General features: G+C 66.7%; 1 protein-coding gene across 1 annotated transcript; it reads right to left on the minus strand.

The window, feature by feature from the left end:
* Nucleotides 1-352: 352 nt before the first annotated feature.
* Nucleotides 353-18,112, minus strand: ATP8B3 (ATPase phospholipid transporting 8B3). Its single transcript, XM_059392608.1, has 28 exons — nt 17,999-18,112; nt 16,714-16,769; nt 16,136-16,224; nt 15,619-15,732; nt 14,623-14,721; nt 14,340-14,401; nt 13,850-13,922; nt 13,654-13,724; nt 13,266-13,348; nt 11,764-11,922; nt 11,469-11,557; nt 10,443-10,633; nt 10,159-10,367; nt 9,413-9,444; nt 9,161-9,317; nt 8,681-8,869; nt 8,496-8,608; nt 7,102-7,266; nt 6,908-7,019; nt 6,024-6,099; nt 5,739-5,856; nt 5,212-5,599; nt 4,862-5,085; nt 2,853-2,936; nt 2,473-2,712; nt 2,169-2,307; nt 1,773-1,900; nt 353-1,012 (listed from the first exon to the last, which is right to left on the minus strand). The coding sequence occupies exons 2-28, from the start codon at nt 16,757-16,759 to the stop codon at nt 353-355; spliced, it is 4,110 nt and encodes a 1,369-aa protein (XP_059248591.1). The 5' UTR covers nt 16,760-16,769; nt 17,999-18,112.
* Between the last annotated feature and the right edge of the window lie 1,092 nt (nt 18,113-19,204).

Raw genomic sequence — 19,204 nt, forward strand, 5'->3', positions numbered from 1 at the left:
CAGTCACCTGGGCTTGTGTGCTGGCGGAAGGGGGGAGGGGGCGGTGCGCGGAGGGTGGGGGGGGGGAGTGGGCCTGGGGCGGAGGGTGGGGCTTTGGGGGAAGCGGGGGACCGGGCGGGAGGGGGTGGGGGCAGCCTGGTGGGGACGAGGTTGCGCGGGCCAGAGCTGGACCTGACCGGTGCCCTGGAGGGCCTCCCCTGCCCGCCCCAGAAAGGCTGGGGTGGGGGCGGGGCTCCCCCTGCGAGGCCCCATCGGGCCACCAGACGGCGGTGTTTGGGGCCCCAAGCCGAGGCCGGTCCCGGTTCAGGAACACGCGGAGCCGAGAGCAGGCCAAGGGGCGGCGCGCCCCGCTTTATTGGCGAGCGCGGGGCGCAGAGCCCGGCGTTCGGGGAGGGCCGCGCGCGCGGGTGGCCGGTGCCGGGGCTCCCGCGGCCGCTACAGCGAGGACAGCGTCGTCCCCGGGGGGGACGGACTCCGCGGGCGCGCGCGGGCCTCCGGGGGGCGGCGGGCGCGCGGCGGGCGCGGGGCTCCGGCCGGGGAGGGACGCCGCGCGCCGCCTGGGGCCCTGCAGCCGCTGCCGCCAGCCGGAGGACCAGCTCCTCCAGGACGCGAACGGGGCCTTCCACGGGGCCTCCCTGTCCTCCTGGCCCGCGGGCGGCGGCTCCCGGCGGGACCCGGACGGCCGGGCCTCGGGGGCGCCCGGGCTCGGCGCGTCCTCCGCGGACGCCGGGTCCTGGGGCGGCGGCCGCCTCCTCCCCGGGGCCCACGTGTTCGCGCGCGGCCGGAGCGACTCCCTGGCGCCCGGCTCTGGCTCGGGGGTCCCCGCGCGCGCCCCCAGCACGTCTCCGCCGAGCGCGGGCGCCTTGCGCAGGCTGGTGCCCTGCGTGATGAGGTCCGCGTAGCCCTCGCGGTGGGAGAAGGCGTAGCTGGAGCGGCGGCCGCGCGACCCCCGCTGCGGGTAGGGCCCGGGCTCCACCGCCGCGACCTCCTCGCTGGGGGCCTCCTCCCGCTCCTGCGGAACGGAGCCCGAGGTCACCGGCTGCCCCCGCTCTCGGGGCACCTGCCCGCAGCCCGTGCCACTCACAGCCCTTCCGTGGCCGCCACCGACTGACCCTTCCCTACCCGGAGAGCCCTGAGACTGACCGCGGTGCACCCCGTGTCCTTCCCTGGGACCGAACCCCGACCGGCCGCCAGCGGCCTGGGGTGCCCTCTGGTGGCAAAGCCAAGACAGGGGCGCCTGGGGCAGCCACGTGGCCAGCCCCCCGGGCAGAGGATGGCAGGTTCTGGCCACGTCTGGGTCCGTTTTTCCAGGCAATTCTAGGGCCCATCGCCGCTGCAACCCGCCCTTCTAGATCTGGGGGTTTTCCTCTGGGGCTCTCCTGGGAGTGGGGTCCTGCGGGTCGGGTCCTTCTGGGTCTGGCTGCTCTCCTTGAACCCCGTGTCCTTGGGGTCCCTCTGCGTGTGGCAGGGTCAGGGTCCCTCCCTTCCTGAGGCTGGACCGTGTTCCTGCGTGGGACAGACCCTGCCGTGTGTCCTCCATCTGTGCATGGACACTGGGGCACTTCTATGTCCCTTCTCTTCCCTAAACCATTTCCAAGTTGCTCTGTCACCTGGACCCCCAAACCCCCATCCTCTGGGGGTGGGTCTTGTTATTGGTGCCCCGAGGGTCCTGGGCGTGTGCCTGGGTCTCCATCCCTCCCACTCCCAGCCCCTTGTCTTGGAGTTATGGCTCCCAGCACAGGCTCTGGCTGAGGGGACCCCCGCCCCCTCACCTTGGGGCCCGCCTTCTTGAGGGCCTGGCAAATGACGCGCAGGGCCAGTGTGGGCAGGGTGTTCAGGGACACATTCAGCAGAACGACCAGCAGGATGGAGGGCCGGGACAGCACGTTGCGGTCAGCATCTGGCAACAGGTCAGGGTCACAGCCCAGCCCCGGGTGGAGCCTCGCCAGAGCCTGTCGTGTGCCCCCTCCTGCTGACAGCCCGCCTGCCCCCTCTCCCTCTGCCCCCAGGACACCTCTGTGCCAACTCCTAGAAGGCACCGACCCCCCTCCACGGCACCACTGCGTGCCCCGTGAGAACACAGAAGCTCGGAGAGGGGCACGGCGGTGCACAGACGGGGATGTACCCGTCTCCAGGGCCCGCCACCCCGTCCCCTGCTGGGGGCTCACACAGAAACGGGAAGGTCTTGGGGGAGATCTGGAAGAGCCAGAGGCTCTGGCTGAGCGAAGTCGCAAGCACGTAGAAGAGGAGACTGAGGAAGACGGCGAGCACGGACAGCGCCGTCCAGTATCTGATGGCGAGTACGACCTGAAGGGGCAGGAGGGGCGGGTCGGGGCAGGGCTCCATGGAGGTGCCCCGGGGCCACGGATGGCACCTGCTAAGGCCCCCCCCGGTAGGGTCACTGAGCGGGCACTCCTCAGTGGCTCGCATCTGAGGCCCCCCTGGGGCTGGACCGGCTGGGGTCCTGCCTACCTCCATGGTGATGGACAGCAGGCCCGACATGGCCACGACCACAGCGAAAGACTGATAGTCGCTGAAGCTGACGGGCCCGGCCGAGTCGTGGCTGACCCACAGGGGCACGAAGAAGTTGACCAGGGAGGTGACCGTGCCGTGGGCAAGGGCCTGGAGAAAGACCCAGTAGTTAAAGAGCTCGTCCTTCTGGCCGGCGATGTACAGCTCGGGCAGCTCCAGGCTCTGCTCGGCACTCACGTCCTGGGGGTGGGTGGGGCGGGGGGGAAGTGGCGGGCTCTTGGGACCAGGTGGGGAGAGGGGCACAGCCCCATTCCCGCACCAGGCCCCCAGGACGGACACGGGAGCATCTCCGGGGAAGGAGGAGACAAGGCGCTGCTCACCTGCTCGAAGAGCCCGATGTAGAGGATGGGGAGCGTGCTGTACAACAGGTTGAAGAGGGCGAGGAACCAGCCTTCATACAGAGGCTGGCAGAGAGGACATGGAGCGCGGTCAGCCAGGGGAGAGGAGCAAGACTTTACCCGAGGGCACCACCCAAACCAGCTGGACCCCTGGGGAGGCTTCCAGGCGCACAGGGAAGCGGAGCTACGAGGAAGGCTGGTGTTGGACCAGGCAGGGCTGGGCTGTCTGAGGCCGGATGAAGACGGGAAGGTGAGAGGCAGAGTGGAAAAGCAGGGTCTAACTATTGCAAAACTGCACCTTTGGGTCCTTGTTTTAATGGGCTGGCTCCAGTGTAGAAATATGGGGGGGCGGGTTGGCTAGACGATGTGGGGTTTTCGGGTCATTTTAGGGTTGGGGGAACCCGGTGTGGAAGAGGCCTTCCGACGACAAAGCCGATCCGGTTACCAGAACATGAGCTCTGGAAACCCCTGATGGGCCTTCTGGTTTGGAACAAGTAAGTAAAAACAAGAAAATTTACGAGAACCAAGTTCCTCACTGTTGGAGAAAAGAACCCGCAGTGAGTCCATGGGAAAGGCTAGGCTGGGCCTCATCCCTCGGGCCCGGAATCAGATGGACGGCCGGGGGCTCGCAGTGTTCAAAGTACACACACAGAGAGGACAGACAGACACGGAGAAGACACGGGACAGGTGTGTGTCTCCACGGGGGCGACACCCGTGCACTAGCAGCTCCTGCCGACCGCGCAGTCCAGAAGCGGCCAGTCCCAGCAAGCGCACCCGGCACGTCGAGTCTGCGGTCTGACCACCAGGACCCAGGTCTCCCTATGGGAAATGCAGCAGGAGTGTGGGGCCTCCCATGGCCCCTGAAAGCGGGGCTGTACTCGGAAAAGAGCAGGCATGTGTCAAAGCGACAAATCAGGGACGATCGGAGCCACAACGGATGCAGTAGGAGAAACAGCCACGCGTCTACACTGATAGAAATCGACATGGGAAAATAAAGAGAAGAGTAAGCGGCAGTCCTTCCCGTTAACAAATGTGAGAAACAACAGCTCAACGCCGGGCAAAGATCCTGCTTTCCTCACTGCACTGGAAGTCGTCGCCAGAGCAATTAGGTAAGAAAAAGAAATAATTGCTATTTAACTAGAAAAGGAAGAAGGAAAACTATCTGTGTTTGCAGAGGACGTAATTCTATATGTAGAGAAGTCCCAAAAGGGTCCCCAGAAGTTTATGAAAGGCAGTAACCCGATTCAGCAAAGCTGCTGGGCACAGACCGAAAATCAAAACCTCACTCCTGTTTCTAGACACCGGCAAGGAACAATCCCAAAAACAAATTAAGAAAAGAATGCCACTCATAGAAACATCTGAAAAATACCTATAAGTAAAACAGTAAAAGGGGGCGCCTGGGTGGCTCAGTGGGTTAAGCCGCTGCCTTCGGCTCAGGTCATGATCTCAGGGTCCTGGATCGAGTCCCGCATCGGGCTCTCTGCTCAGCGGGGAGCCTGCTTCCTCCTCTCTCTCTCTGCCTGCCTCTCTGCCTACTTGTAATCTCTCTCTGTCAAATAAATAAATAAATCTTTGAAAAAAAAAAAAAACAAAAAACAGTAAAAGGAACAGACAATACATCTTTATCCAGGGTGCGCCTGTGAAGCCCCCCAAACCCCTGGGTTTCAGTGACGGGGAGCTCACCCCCTCACAGCTGGCCCTTCGAAGACACGTCCTTTTATGCGGGGCGAATCCGTGCCAGAGAGCCTCGTAGAGCTCCAGAGGGCACCTGTCTTGTTCGCCTGATACCGCCTAGAGCCTCACAGTCAGCGGCCCAGCCCCCACACTGTTCTCCGGGGCCCCAGCTCTCCCCTTGGGTCCCCTAGACGGATGGACACGGGGGCATCTGCCCTGCCCCCACTTCAAAGCTCCAATTTGCCAAGACCCCTGCAAACGCTGGGCCCAGAGGGGGCGTGTGGCCGCTGCCCCGGCGGGGCCTACACAAAGCACACCTGGGCAGAGAAGCCGTTGTAGAAGGAGAACCAGATCTGCACCATCATGCTGGCCGCCGTCTTGTAGATGAAATAGCGCAGGAACTTGCAGACCCGCATGTAGGACCAGCGCCCGTGCACCAGCAGCAGCCGCTTCAGGAAGCAGAACTGGGCCAGCGCGTAGTCGCTGTTCTGCACGGCCTGCAGGCCCTCCTGCCCCGCCAGCCCCACGCCGATGTCCGCGGCTGCGGGGACATGTGGCTGCTCAGCCTCCCGCCAGCCCCGGCCGGCCGCCCCGACCCCCGCCACCCCGGCTGCCCCCACCCCCCCCGCCGCCGCCCCGACCCCCCCCCCCCCCCCCCCCCACCCCCTCTTGATCATGTTGATGTCGTTGGCGCCGTCCCCGATGGCCAGGGTCACCACGCGCTGGTATTTCTTGACCAGCGCCACAATCGAAGCCTTCTGCTTGGGCGTCACCCGGCAGCAGATGACCGCCTGGCACTGGGACGCCAGCTCCACGAAGGCCCGCTCCCGCCGCACCTCGGGGCTCTCGCTGGTGCTGCTGCTGGAGCCTGTGACCTGCGGCGTGACCGTGGCCCTCAGCTGGACGCCGAGGATCCGCCACATCAGGGACAGGCGTCGGTCCTGCTGGACGTCCTCCGTCTGCGCGTCCGGTTCCTGCCACGACGCATCCCCGTCTTCGTTCACGTTGTGGACCAGCGCCCGGGGCTCCTTGCGCAGGGACAGCAGGAGGTGGTCCTGGCCATGGAGGGGGCATGCAGGGGGCTCATCACTCTCCGCGCACCCCTCCGCTCCGGGGGCCCTCCTCCCAGGCCAGACGGTGACCCTCCGAGAACCGCCTCTCCTGCCGGCCCCCTCCCCAGTCCCGGGGGCTGACCAGTAACTCCCCGCTGATGACCATGGCCACTTTGACGCGTGGCAGGAACAGGTGCTTCCGACGGCCTTTGCCACGCGGCGCGCTGTTGTCCGTCTCCCAGTAGGCCTCCAGGATGCGGCTGCAGGGGCCCAGCTGGGCTCAGCCACGCGGCGGGCGCAGGCTTCCCTGCGCCCCCTTCCCGCTGGGCCTGGGTCTCCCCCTCTGGGAGTCCAGCCAGGCAAGGCTGAGGGCGGCCTGCAGACCCCGGGAGCCCCGCTTCTGCCCTGGCCCAGCCCCTTGTCTTACAGGATCTCCTTCTCCTCCAGGATGAGCATGTTCTCTGAGAGGAGCTGGCAGGCAAACCCGATGTTCACCGCGGTCTCTGCAAACCAGCCTGGCTCAGCACCACTGGGCCCCGCTCGCCGGCCACGCCCACCCTGCGGTGGAGACCCAGCCCCCCCCCATCATGCCCCTGCCCAGGCCCCCCTTGAGGACTGGCTCAGAGGGAGGCACGGACTCGGGCCGCCAACGGCTGCCGGCCCTGATGGTTTGGCCGCAGCTGGGAGCAAAGGGGCCCCCACTCCGGTCCTCCGGCGGGATCCTGGGGGCCAGGGCCAAGCGGTCACTGGATGGGGCATGCCTAGGCCCCCGGCACTTCTTGGAACCCACAAAGATGGTTTAATTTCTTTTAAAATTAGAAGGAAAAAAAGCAGCAGCAGCTTGGCTATGTTTGTCTTTATAGGACCACGGCCGCGAACTGACATCTTTTGACTATTTTGTCCGTCTGCGCCACGTCCAGTGCCCACGAGAGCCCTGACGCCGCCTGGCCGCGTGCACGCCCAGCGGGCCCCAAAGAACCCGCAGGGGAGAGTAGGGGATCCGGGGCTCTCAGGACCCGAGCCCTGCGCAACCTCCAGCGTGCCCCGAGTTCTCGGAGCCCTGCCCGGCCCAAGGGGGTGGGGCATGGAGATCAAACGCGCAGGAAGGCTCCGCACAGTGCAGGGCCTCCCGGCGGGACAGGGGAACCCCGGCACTTTGAACAGTTCCCCTTTCTCCCTTCCCCAGATGAGGTGGGGGGCCGGGCTGGGCCCGGCTGTGGGACAGGCTGTCGGGGGCGCTCCGGTCAGGGGAGGAGCTCCTGCCCACCAGGCCCCCCTCTCTGCGCGGGGCCGGGCCGCCCTGGGACCCACCTTGCTTATCCCCCGTGAGTACCCACACTTTGATGTTCCCCTGCTTGAGGCACTTGATGGTGTCACAGACGCCGTCCTGCAGTCTGTCCTCAATGGCCGTGGCTCCCAGCAGCTGGGGGGCGGGGGCAGCCTGAGCGGGAACCCGGCCCCCGGCAGAGGAGGGGGCGCCGCCCGGCCGCCCACGCCCCGCGCACCTGGAGGTCCTGCTCCATGTCCTCGTACACCTGGTGCAGCGCGTGGGCCCGGTTCTGCAGCAGGACGCTGGCCTCCTGGTGCCGCTGGCGCCACTCCTCGTACGCGTCCTCCCCTACCTGCTTGTAGGCCAGGCACAGGGTCCGCAGCGTCTGCTCAGCGAAGGACTGGGGGCCGGGGGCCGGCACCGCCCCGTCACCACCCTTCTCCCCCAAACCGCCCCCCACGCTCCGCTCCACTGGCCTGCGCACTGCCCCTTCCCTCTCCCGTGCTGGGAGCCCCTCCCTTCGCCTCCTACGGCAACTTCTGAACATTCCTAAGACCCTCTCTGCCCCCCGCCTCGGTCAGCCCCAGGCCCTCCCTCCCTGCTTAGGAGTGTCTGGACTCCCACCCCCGGCCCCAGGCTTTCTGCCCCAGTGGGCATTTGTTCTTGACTAGAAGTGGGACTAGAGGCCGGCTGGGGCGCGACAGGGGCTCCCCGCACATCACAAGGCAGCGGTGCGAGGGCGTCACTGTTCTGCATGTGCTTCCCCGGCTTGGAGTCAGAGATCAGAGGCCCCCCCCAACTCCCTCCCCCAGCAGAGCTCCACACTGCCCCCCACTCCCAGCAGACAGGGCTCTGTGGGAAGCCCCCAGCGGAGGGACACATGACGTTCTTTCCATAAACACCCCCACTGGCCCCTGCACCAGGTGATGCCGCAGACCTAGCAAAGCCCTTAGGGAGCCCTACAGGGTCAGGGCCAGAGAGAGGAAACCTGACGTGACAGGTCAGCCTTGTTAGGACTGGGGCAGGAAAATCCCCCTGGAGGTAATCACGTCTGAGACTTGAGGACTAGAAGATCCTGAGCCACAGAGTGGAGGAAGGCATTCTAAGCAGAGGGGTTAGGTGTGCAAAGGTCCTGAGGTATCATCTGAGCAAGGGGAAAAACTGTAAGCCAGAAACCGGGGTCCTGGGAAACCCCCTGGGGGCAAGGAGATACCAGGCTAGAGAGAGCAGCAGGCAACAGGCAGAGCCTCATCGGCTGGGCGGTGGAGTTTGGTCATCACCCATGGAGCAAAAGCCTCGAGGCAAGGAGAGCTGCGCATGTCTTGGGCCCCAGCCTTGGCTAGGAGAAGGGAGGCAGTGTCCAGTCTAAAACCCAACCACAGGGTGTCCTTGTGTGACTTAGAAAAACATGTCCCCTCTGGACAGATAGAGCTGAGAGTTCAGGTCCTTCCCAGTCCGTGTGTGTGCAGGCCTACATGTGCACGCTCACACTGGGGGGAGGTTGGGAAGTGTGCAACCTGGACAACTGTACACGGCCAGCAAGGGTACTTTCCATTCCTCTACACACTCTGCTCCTCTGTTCTTGTCCCCTCACGCCCCCCCACAGCCCCTCCTCCCACGGGGACTCACAGCCAAGGCCTCCTCCGTGGCCCACTCTTTCACGCCTCTCTTGTGCAAGCGCTCAAAGATAACCACGTCAGCGCCTTTGGTGTAGAGGTAGATGGAGCCCTCGGGGCTGCGGACTGCAGAGGGAGAGGCCCGGCTGCCACACGCTCTCCCCTGTGGCCCGCCGCCCCCGGGGCGCCGGCACTCACCCAGCACGGACATGCGCTTGCGTATGCTGTTGAAGTCCATCATGGCCAGAACTTTGTACACCCGCTTCTCCCCCAGCTCCAACACTGTGATGCTGTCCTGTGTGCGTGCCACGAACACGTACCCGAAGTTCCGGGCCGCCGTGACCAGTGCCTCCTCGTCGGGGGATGCCGCCTGGTACACCAGCTGGCCTGGTCAGGGAGGGAACCACGCGCTGGGCAGGGCGCCGTCCCCGGGAGCCTGCCCTCCACCAGGACCCGCCACCCCTACAGCGGGTCCCGCTGGTGTCTCCAGAGCGCGGGGCCCAGAAGGCGGTCACAGACGTCTCCCGGGCTCATGTGACCATGGACAGCAAGCACAGCTCTCAAGTCACAGCCTGGACACCCCGTGATCCCGAAGACAGGGGAAGGGGGCCTGGCGGTGGGGCCGGGCCATCTCTCAGGCCGGGGGAGCGGGCCGGGGGAGCGGGCGGGCACACTCACGGTCCTCCTCCTGTACCATCACGGTGTGGCAGATGGCCAGCAGGCGCCAGAACTCGCGCACCGTCTTGTCCTCGTTGTCCCGGACGGCGCCCAGGAGCGCAGCGTTTTGGTAAAGCAACTTCCCATCAGCAAATTCGTTCCAGAGGTAGGGGTTCTCCTGCGGAGCCGGAGCGCGGTGCGTGGGCTCTGGGCGCATCCCTGCCCCCGCCGCTGCACGTCCCACCCCCGCGTGACCCGGCGGCCAGGGCTCACCTTATGTGGGGTGTCCTCCTCTTCATCGGGGCCTGGGGAAAGACCCCCTCGTCAGGCCTCAGCTCCCCCAGATCCACAGGGACCCCACAGCTCCCAGCCTCATAGTCAGGCTTCCTGGGGCCACCAGATACAGCGGACAAGCTGGGCCTGAGGCTCTGGACCCCACACTCCAAGCCACCAAGGACCCCCAGCCTCTGCTCTGCCTTCTGTATGAAGGAGGCCAAGACACAGCCACAGTTTCTGGGGATCCCAGAGGGCAGCCGGAGCACACAGCTGCACGGAGGGCCCTCCGTGGTCTTTCCTTACAACTTGGACTCGGCTGCTGATTTGGAAAAACTGGGCGGTTCCACACGAAAACCTGGGTCCGCGGCCCTTCTAGAAACATCTGAAGACCTAGCAGGGGGTAGATACTGCCCACGGCCGACCCCGCTGCTCCCTCTCGCCCCTCGGGCCCAGGCTGAAGGTGGGGTGCGGTTTCTAGCTCTGTCTCCCATGGACCACCCGGGCGGGTCCTCTGTCACCTCCCCAGTGCCACCCCCGGGCCCTGGTTTCCGGAGAGGACAGATGAGCCCCGCCTGGCACGGTCCCCGGGGTCTGTGAGCTGAGAACGACGCTCCTGTTCCCAGAGCCCAGGGAAGACTCGGACCTCGTGGGACCCCTGGAGCAGCCCGTGACCGTCCGCACCAGCTCTGGCCGCGAAGACCCAGAGCGGAGCCCCGTCCCGGCGCGGGGGCGGGGGCACCCACCATAGGTGACGCCCCCGATGCAGCATTTCTTGAAGGTCATGATGTTCTGGGTGAGCGTGCCGGTCTTGTCCGAGAAGACGTACTGCACCTGGCCCAGCTGGTCATTGAGGCTGGTGCTGCGGGCCCTGGCGGGCTGGTCCTGCGGGGCGTAGTACATCTCCACGTCCCAGTTGATGAACATGCTGTTCCCCAGGTAGATGAACTCGACCCTGCAAGGCACGCGGGGTCACGCTCCAGCCCCCGTGCCGGCGGGCGGGGGGTGCGGGGGCGGCGGCCGGACCCACATGATGAACATGGCCATGGGCACCATGACACTCAGCAGGATGAGGAAGCCCCAGAAGATGAAGAAGGTCTCTGCGGCCACACTGTACAGGTACCGGGAGGACACGTAGTAGTGCCTGGCCTTGAACTCCGTCACCTTGAACCAGAAGCCCAAGCTCAGGGCCATGGAGACCAGCACCAGGGAGACGAAGATCTGCAGGGAGGGACGGAGGGGGGTGGTGGAGCCCCGGGCAGCTCACGGGTCCCCCCGGAGACCCACCAGCAGGGACAGGGGGACGGCCCCCTCCCCAGCCAGCCCTGCCTGCGGGCCCAGCAGAGGGGCCCGGAGGGCGGGGGGCAGGAAGGGGTCCACTGGGCGGCTCTCATCTGACCCTGTGGCTGTGGTTTCATTTTTCTTCTAAAGATTTTATTTATTGGGGCGCCTGCGTGGCTCAGTGGGTTAAAGCCTCTGCCTTCGGCTCAGGTCAGGATCTCAGGGTCCTGGGATCGAGCCCCGCATCGGGCTCTCTGCTCGGTGGGGAACCTGCTTCCTCCTCTCTCTCTACCTGCCTCTCCGGCTGCTTGTGATCTCTGTCTGTCAAATAAATAAATAGTCTTTTTAAAAAAAAGATTTTATGTATTTATTTGAGAGAGAGAGTGAGACAGGAAACATAAGCAGGGGGAGAGGCAGAGAGAGGAGGAAGCAGGCTCCCAGCTGAACAGAGCCCGATGCGGGGCTCCATCTCGGGATCCCGGGATCATGACTGGAGCCGAAGGCAGAAAGTTCCCTGACCGAGCCCCCCAGGCGCCCTGATTTCTTCAGTTAACTTCAAAAGAGATAATTAAGGAAAAAGTCAGGGCCGTCCGCTGTCAGAGGAGGGAGGCAAGACTATCGCGACCTCCTGCAGGCCTGGAAAACATCGCCATCAGCATTTCCTTCCCAAGGACACTCCTGCTTGGCCCTTCTCTTCCGGGAAGGCTCCGGTCCACAGCCCCGGGCCGGGATCAGGCCGAGGGTCCGCACCCCCCGCCGCCGGCCGCAGGCTCACCAGCACCACCAGCCGGTTCACCAGCCGGTCGATCTTGGTTCTCTTCAGGCGGATCCTGCCACAGTTCTTCATGATCTTGGTGTCAAAGCCTGCGAGGTCAGCGTCCACTCAGCCCCGCCCGCCTGTCCGCCTGTCCTCTTTCCCTCCAGCCGCCCCCACGTCCGTCCGGGGCACACCCCTCCCGTCTTCAGCCACGGCAAGGGCGCCGGCCGCCTCACACCCTGCTACGCTGCAGGGACCCGGGCCGGGCCGTGCGACCTCCTGCCGGTGCTTCGGGCCCCGCCGGGTGCCGTACCCGCATAGATGACCATCCCGTAGCAGGTGTCCGTGTTGCGAACCCTGCAGCCGCGCAGAAGTATGTTGCCGCTGTCCAGGGGGTGCTTTCTGCCGTCCCAGTCCAGGCACCCCACAAAGTGGTGCAGGCGGCTGCTGGGCTCTTCACACACCACCTTGCCTGGGGGCAGCGGGGGGGCAGGGAGCCGAGGCTCGGCGTGGCCCGGCGGCCCTCCCGCTCTAGCCACCCTCACGGGCCCGGCCCTGCCCCACGCCGCCCCCACAGGACTCACACCCCCTCGCAGAAGCCCTCCCCTTGGAGCCCCCTTGCTCACGGGTAGCACCCTGGGATGTCACGAGACGTCACTCTGGGGCGGGCCCCACTGACATCTGTGAGCTCCGGGAGGGGGAGGGGGAGGGGGAGGGGGAGGGGGAAGGGGGGAGGGGGAGGGGGCACCGGCCTCGTCCTGGTCACGTTGGGGTCCCCAGAACCCAGCCCAGCCCCCAGCCTACAACATCCGCTCAGTAAACCTGGAGGGGGAGAAGGAGAGGACACCTCCATCCAGCACCCTGAAACCACAGGGGACAAAGGGGGTCCCGCAGAGTGTTCTCGGTAGTGGGAGAGGGCCGTTCTGTCCCCACCGCCCAGAGACCGGGGCTTCCAGCCCCACTTGTGTTTGAGAAAATAAACTGAGGGTCAAAGGATGGCCCAGGGCAGGGGAAAATGACAATGAGCGGTGGCCTGGGACCCCGGCAGGAGAAAGCGGGGGGGCCACAGGCCTGCTCCAGGACTAGAGCCGGAGCTGGTCCTGAATGGAGACGGGAGCTGTCCACTGGCGGGCCTGGCGGGGGGCAGGGGAGCCAAGGGGCAAGCCTGGGACCCCCTCACCTCTCTGAGCCCAGTCTCCCCGCTCTGAAAGCTGGGCCATGCCTCGCAGGACCCCCCTGGGGCGGCTGGGGCAGGTGGAGGCCCAGAGGGAGGGACGGGGGCAGCCGCCCTCCACACAAGCAAGGCTTTTCCCAGATGCGGTGACCGACCGGCCATGAGCTCAAGACCCAGCTTCTGCTCCGTGACCCGTCAGAGCACCGTGCCTTTCCGGCAAGCCGGGGATAAGCAAAGTCGCCCCTTGCTGGGGTGTGACGAACCCTAACGGTACCCCCAGGGATGAAAGGTCCTGCTTTCCAGGCAGCAAAGGAGACACGCCCAGGACGCCCTGTCCCGTGGGCCCTTCCCACCCACACGCACGTCTTTAGCCCATGTCCACCGGCTGCCTTTTCGCATCAGCAGCCGAACGTGCGGTCATAAGCCCGACCAACGCCACCCTCGTGCCGTCACCACGGGAAACGCCCCGTGCTCGCGCTGATGGCGGGGCCGCGACACCGGCCCGGGGTGAGCGCGCGCCTCTTGAAGGCTGCTCCGGCCCCCAACATCCCCGAAACCCAGCAAGGTGGGGAACTTGGGCACCCACTGCTTAGGGGGCAGGCGGAGGCCCGGGAGGGGCGGATGGGTCTGTGGCCGCTCACCTCGGAAGGAAGCCATGCTCCTCACACTGGTCAGCTGGAGGTGGGTGACCAGCGGGGCCTGCCGGAACTTCAAGTTGGTCTCCCTGGAGATGAGACGCGGAGCGGGCGGAAGGCGGGGGTCTCGCTAAGCCCCTAGTGGGTGCCGGGCCCGGAGAGCAGGGCCTCGCTGCTTCTCCGTGGGCCGAGGCGGCACGCGGAGCACGCGAGGGCCCCGGGGACGTTGGTGCGAAGGCGGCTGCTTGCCGGCCCTGCTGGCTTGCAGGTGCCCCACACATGCTCACGGGGCAAGCGACCAGCAGGCCCAAGCAGGCGTGCGGTGCTGACTCCCCGGCCACCGGGGCCCGTCTCGCCCCCGGAGCCCCCAACCCCTGCGGTGACCCCTGCTCACCCGTCGATGTCTGCCGTCTCCACGTAGCACAGACTGCTGGGCTCCGTGCTGGCCAGCAGGAGCAGGTCGGCCTGGCGCGGGGCGGGGGAATGAGGCAAACAGAGCTGCCGGGGGGGGGGGGGGGGGGGGGGGGGGGGGGGGGCAGGAGGACAAGGAGCCGGACGCCGACCCTGCCCCGGCCCTGCCGCCAGCTCACCGGGACGATGTTGTCTCTGTGCAGACAGACCACGTCTCCCACACACAGGTTCGCCCATTTCTTCCACAGGAAGCTGCGGGGGTGGGGGTGGCGGCAGGTGCGCAGGGGCGGGGCTCCCACGCCCAGACTCCACCGCCCCCCGCTCAGAGAGGTCTTGGCTCCAGCAGGCCTCGGTCCTCCCGGACGGCCAGGCGGCCCTGACCCCCCACTCCCAGGTCCCTCTCAGGCCTCCCCCGCACCGCACCCCTTCAGACCCTCAGCCTCCACCCCTACTGCCGGGCCCACCCAGGCTTGGGGGACAGGAGCTGCCAGGGAAGTTGGGGCTGAGAAGCCACAGAGAAGGCACCACTGGACTCGAGCAGGACGTCCAGGAGCCGAAGCTTCCGGGCGCTCTGCCAGCGGCTCCTCCCTGTCGTGCACCCCCCCAGCGCTGGAAGCCACTGGCCGCCCCCACCGTCCAGCCACCCTCCACCGGGCCGCGGGGCCTCACCTCTTCCCCACCAGGATCTGGCAGGGCCTGTTGTTGATGAGCCTGTCGCTCCTGTGTCGCCCCTGGGCTGACAAGGGCCGGGTCAGAGGGACGGCCCCAACCCCTCCCTACCACCCCTGCCCCCGGCCGCCCGGTAAGGGCCCACGTGCAGAGAAGCCACCCACACAGGCGGCCCCTGGCCAGAGCAGGAAGCGGATTCTGCCCCCCACCCTCTGCCCGCGGGAGTGCCCGCCCCCGCCCCCACCTGCCCCCCCATGCGCCGCGCGCCCCCAGCCACACTCACGATGTCGTCCACCAAGTCGCGGGTGGCCCGGATGACAAGGAGGCACACGAGTGGGGCAAAAAGAGTGAACCAGGGCAGCGTGGAGATCTCAGGGAAGCCCTGCCGTGGAGGGGGGTCATGCCAGCCCGTCCCCCCGGCGCCACCCGGACCGTCTCCCCTGCCCTCACACCCAGCACAGCCAGCCTCTCAACCCGGGCCCCGGGTCCATTTGCTGACCACCCCAGCCAGGGCCAGACCTCAGGACGACCACCTCTGGCCCCTCTGGCCCTTCTCCCACCCCGAGTGCTCCCCAGAGCGGTCCTTCCCCTCCGTGTCCAGCTGCCCACAGACCAGCCTGGCTGGGCGGTCCCTGTCCCCACCCCTGGCGCCCACCACGTGCTGTGACGTCACCCCCAGTCCCCAGGTGCTGAAGCCACTGCCAGGTCCCCGATGCCTAGCACAGGACCTGCACCCAGTAGGTGCTCAATGAGCTTTTATTGCATCTTTACTCAGAACAAAAGGAGATGACCCTGGTGAGGGTCAGGGTGCTCTGGATACAGGCTACCCTCTGAGAGAGGGAGAGGACCCGGCTGGAAACCAATCCCCCTCGCCGGGACCACCCCGGCAGTGGGAAGTGGCCCAGCAGGTTCTGAGAACATGCACTGGACCCCTGCTTCCTCCTTGCCTTCTGGGGTTGACTAGGAAGGCTGCGGCCAAGAGGTCCGCTGTCCATGGGGGCGGGGGACGTGGCCTCCTTGGACCAGAAGGAGCCACGCAGGCACCCGTCATCATTCAACATACATAGAGCCCCTCCCCTGTGCCAGGCCCCGGGCCGGGTGGTAGGGCCCCAGCGGTGAGTGTGGGGCACAGGACATGGACTCACTAGCCACAGGCAACAGTACAGTTAAACCGCCCTGGGTCTCCAGAACCCTGGGGCAAGGGTGGTCAGGGGCGGCTCCCCAGAGGAGGCAGGGTGAGCCAGGGCTGACCCTGAGGGCTGCCCCCACCCCACCCCACCTGGAGGATGATGATGAGAAGGAAGTAGAGGTTGGAGATGCGGCAGAACTGCTCATACAGGTTCAAAGGCAAGAAGGAGAAGACATTGTACTTGGCCGTGTTGATGACATTGCTCTGGAACGGGAGCCAGCACAGCATTGCCGCCCAGGCCGGGGCCCCCACCTACCCCGCCCGCCCCTTGGCCGCCCCAGCCTCGACCCTGCAGCTGCTGAACACAAGGTCCTGACCCCGAGTTTACTGAGCGCCCAAGGCTGCAGCCGGCGTCTCTGAGCCCCACCGGGTGTGAAGACCCAGGGCGGGAGCCACGTCCTTGGGGTTGCCCAGAGTGAGACGCACACAAGGGGCTCGGGGTAGAGCCCCACTGACGCACTGCCCTTCCGAGGGTTCTGAGTAACTCCTGTTAACTCCAGCTGGGGCGGGGCGGAGGCGGCCAGGGACAGCGACCCCGGCACAAGGCTCGGAGTGGGGGTGCGGGGTGCCACGGGGGAGGGCGGGAGCCGAGGGCCGGGGCGCGCACCTTATGCTTCTGCCTCTGCCAACACAGGAAGCTCTTCTTGAACTGGTTGTTGTAGGCCCTGCTGTTGGCTTTCACCTCCCAGGTGAACGCTGAAGCCGGAGGGAGCAGCGCGGGGGGGCGAGGCCTCAGACAAACACAGGCTGACGACACCCCAGGGGACGGATAATGGGCCCCCAGGGCTCCCGGCACGGGGCAGGGAGCCGGTAAACAAGCAGGACAGCCCCTGCAGCCCCCGACTTGCTCCCTCCTCCAGGAAGCTTGCCAGACGCCAGCCGGGATCCGAGGAGCGGGCCCCGGCCCCACACCCTGGGCCAATCCCTAGGCTACGAGAACAGGCTCCGGGAGACCCCTTCACACCCGCTCCTTCTGCAGAAGGGGTAGACGGAGGCCCAGTGAGGGGCTCCCAGGTGGCGGGCTGCGGCCCTAGGTTTCAGTTGTCAGGTGTGCGACCATCTGTAACCCGAGGAGAGCCCCACGCTGGGTCTGTTGTGTCGGTGTGGGGGGCCTCCTCAGTCCCCCACCTCGGCCACTAAGCTCCGTGGAGCCCCTCCCCACTCCCCCAGACCCAGGACGCGCACCTGAGTTCTCCTCCTCCAAGTCCTCTCGGTAGGCGAGACTGCCCATGCTGGTGGGGCTGTGGGGAGAGAGACCAAGGTCACACCAGGGGCCCAGCCCTTGCCAGACGAGCTGGACCACTGCCCCATTCTCTGCCCTCCCAGAACTCCAGGCCTGAGACCGGACCCTCTAAACTGCCCCTTCCCATGACCACCAGCTGTCCCACCGCAGGGCCCTCAAGTCCCAGCCCCTGGCTGTGTCCTTCTCCAGGTATCCTCAGGTCCAGTGGGGCCCAGGCTGACCCCCATACCTGCAACAGCCTCACATCCAGCAGCCCCCGAGCGGGCACTAGAGCCCGGCCCTTAGGAGGCCCCGCCGCCCATCCTGGCGCGCCCACACCCACCCCTCCCAGGCCGTCCTGCCACCCCCTCCCGCCCCAACCCCCGCTCCCCACATGCCCAGCCCACTTGGGCGCTGCTCCGTTTGCCGACTGACTCCGCGGCCCCAGGGTCCCATGTTGGATCTGGAAGCGTGTCTATGAGGGCTGAGCTACGCAGAGGGTCTGACCGTGGTCTTGGGACAGCTGACCGTGATGGGGGAGATGGGGGCACACACCATGCCTTTCACGGAGCCTGGAATGCTGCCGCCACCCACTTCACGCTGGATTCTTGCCCTCCCATGCCAGGAACTTGAGTCTAACCAGGGGACCCTCAGCAGCTCCCCGAGTGACCCCACCCACCCACCCAGCTCTCGGCACCCCCCACCCGAGCCTTTGCTGGCTGTTTCTTCCACCAGGAGTAGGTAGCTCAGCAGGGCAGCCTGGCCGGGGCCTCCTCACCCTTCTGGTCTCAGCTCATACTTCTCAGACCGACCCCGCTTGTTCAGACGGCTCCTTGGGGCTCCCCCTCTGCCTAGAGCGTCCCCCATCCCAGGGCTGATGCCCCCTCTCTCTGCTTCTCCCCCTGTCTGGGCTGCCTGCTAAATTCAGAAATGTTCAGGGCAGAGACCGCTGGCATCTGAGTCAACAGCGTCCCCAGGCCCCGCGGGGGAGGACCTGGCTCTGAGCCAGCTCCCTGGCTCCCCGGGGCCTGAGCCAGGCGGGTGCCCATTCTCCAGATGAGGAACAGTGAGGTCCAGAGTGAGCGAGGCTTAGCCCAGCGGGACCCAGAGGCGGGGAGGCCCAGCGGGGTTCAGGTGGGCCGCAGAAATGCATAGGTGGCCAGAATGCCCTCCAAGGTCATGCGGGGGCAGGAACTCGCCCCTTGCCCCCCGGGCTGGCTGCCCCCTGCCTTCCCACCCTCCGCTCACCAGAAGACTCGAGCATCCCGCAGCGGCGGTGGCCCAGGCGCTGGACACTCCCTGGACGGGAGACCTGAGTCCACAGCACCCCGGGCGCTGCGGCACCCCCACTGGACTCCGCCCCTCGCGAACCTCCGGCGACGCCCCGCGGCGGCCGCCGCGACCTCACACCTCCAGGCTGGGCGGAGGCCAGAGAGGGTGCGCGGGCGCCCGGGGACGCACAGCAGCGGGGGCGCCGCCGCTCACCTGCGCGGGCCTGGGCGGGCGGTCCGCGGGTGGCCAGGGCGGTGGACGCGGCGCAGCTGTTAGCCCGGTGCCAACCGGCCTGAAACGGGCGGCGCGGGCGCGACCGAGGGGCGGTCCCAGGACGGCCTGGGGGCGGGGCCTTCCAGAGCTGGGCGGGGCCGGGATGACCCTGGGGGGGGGGCGGCCTTGTGGATTTGGGCGGGGCCAGAGCCGCCTGGGCCCCGGGCTTGGCAAATGGGCGGGCCCCAAGGGGCGGGGGCGGGGCGGCCCCGGGAGGGCGGGGGGTGTGGCTTCTCAAGCTGGGCGGGTCCTGGGCGGTCCTCGGGGCGGGGACTTGCTAAGTTTTTCGGGCCCAAGGGGCGGGGCCGGGGCAAGGCAGGGTGGAGTCTCGCCGAGAGCGGCCTGTTCGGGGGCGGAGCCTCACCTAGAGGACCAGGGTAGGGGGCGCCGGTCAGAGGTGGAGGCTGGGGCGGTCTCTGCAATGGTGCGGCCCAGAGGAGGGGCGGGCCCAGATCCAGGGCTGGGGCTTTGCAAGTTGAGGGGTGCCAAGGTAGGGGCAGGCTGGGGAGGGTCAGTGGGCGGGGCCTCGCACAGCAGGGCCAGGGTACCAATGAGCTGGCAGTTAGGAGCGGGGCCTCCGGTGACCTGGCCAAGGTTGGATGGGGCCGGAGTGGGGCTGGGAGCACGGGAGAGACGCGCAGGTGATCACAGGTCCCAGCCGTGTGCCCGGGCTTGCACCCACTCATCCTGTACCGTCTAGCAAGCCCCTGCTATGCACAGGTGCAGTGCCGCGCGCAGGGCTGGGGAAGCTGATGGAGGAAGCCCATGAGGTTCCAGCCCAGGGCATGTCCACCCAGCGAGCAGCAGGACCCCAGGGCCCTTCCTGAAGGTGACAGGGGTGGCAGACGGCCATGAGGGGGGTCAGCGGCAAGGCCCAGAGGTGGACGACTTGACCCAGGATGGGAGGGG

The sequence above is a fragment of the Mustela nigripes genome, chromosome 2, assembly GCF_022355385.1.
Source record: "Mustela nigripes isolate SB6536 chromosome 2, MUSNIG.SB6536, whole genome shotgun sequence".
NCBI classification, from domain to species: domain Eukaryota; kingdom Metazoa; phylum Chordata; class Mammalia; order Carnivora; family Mustelidae; genus Mustela; species Mustela nigripes.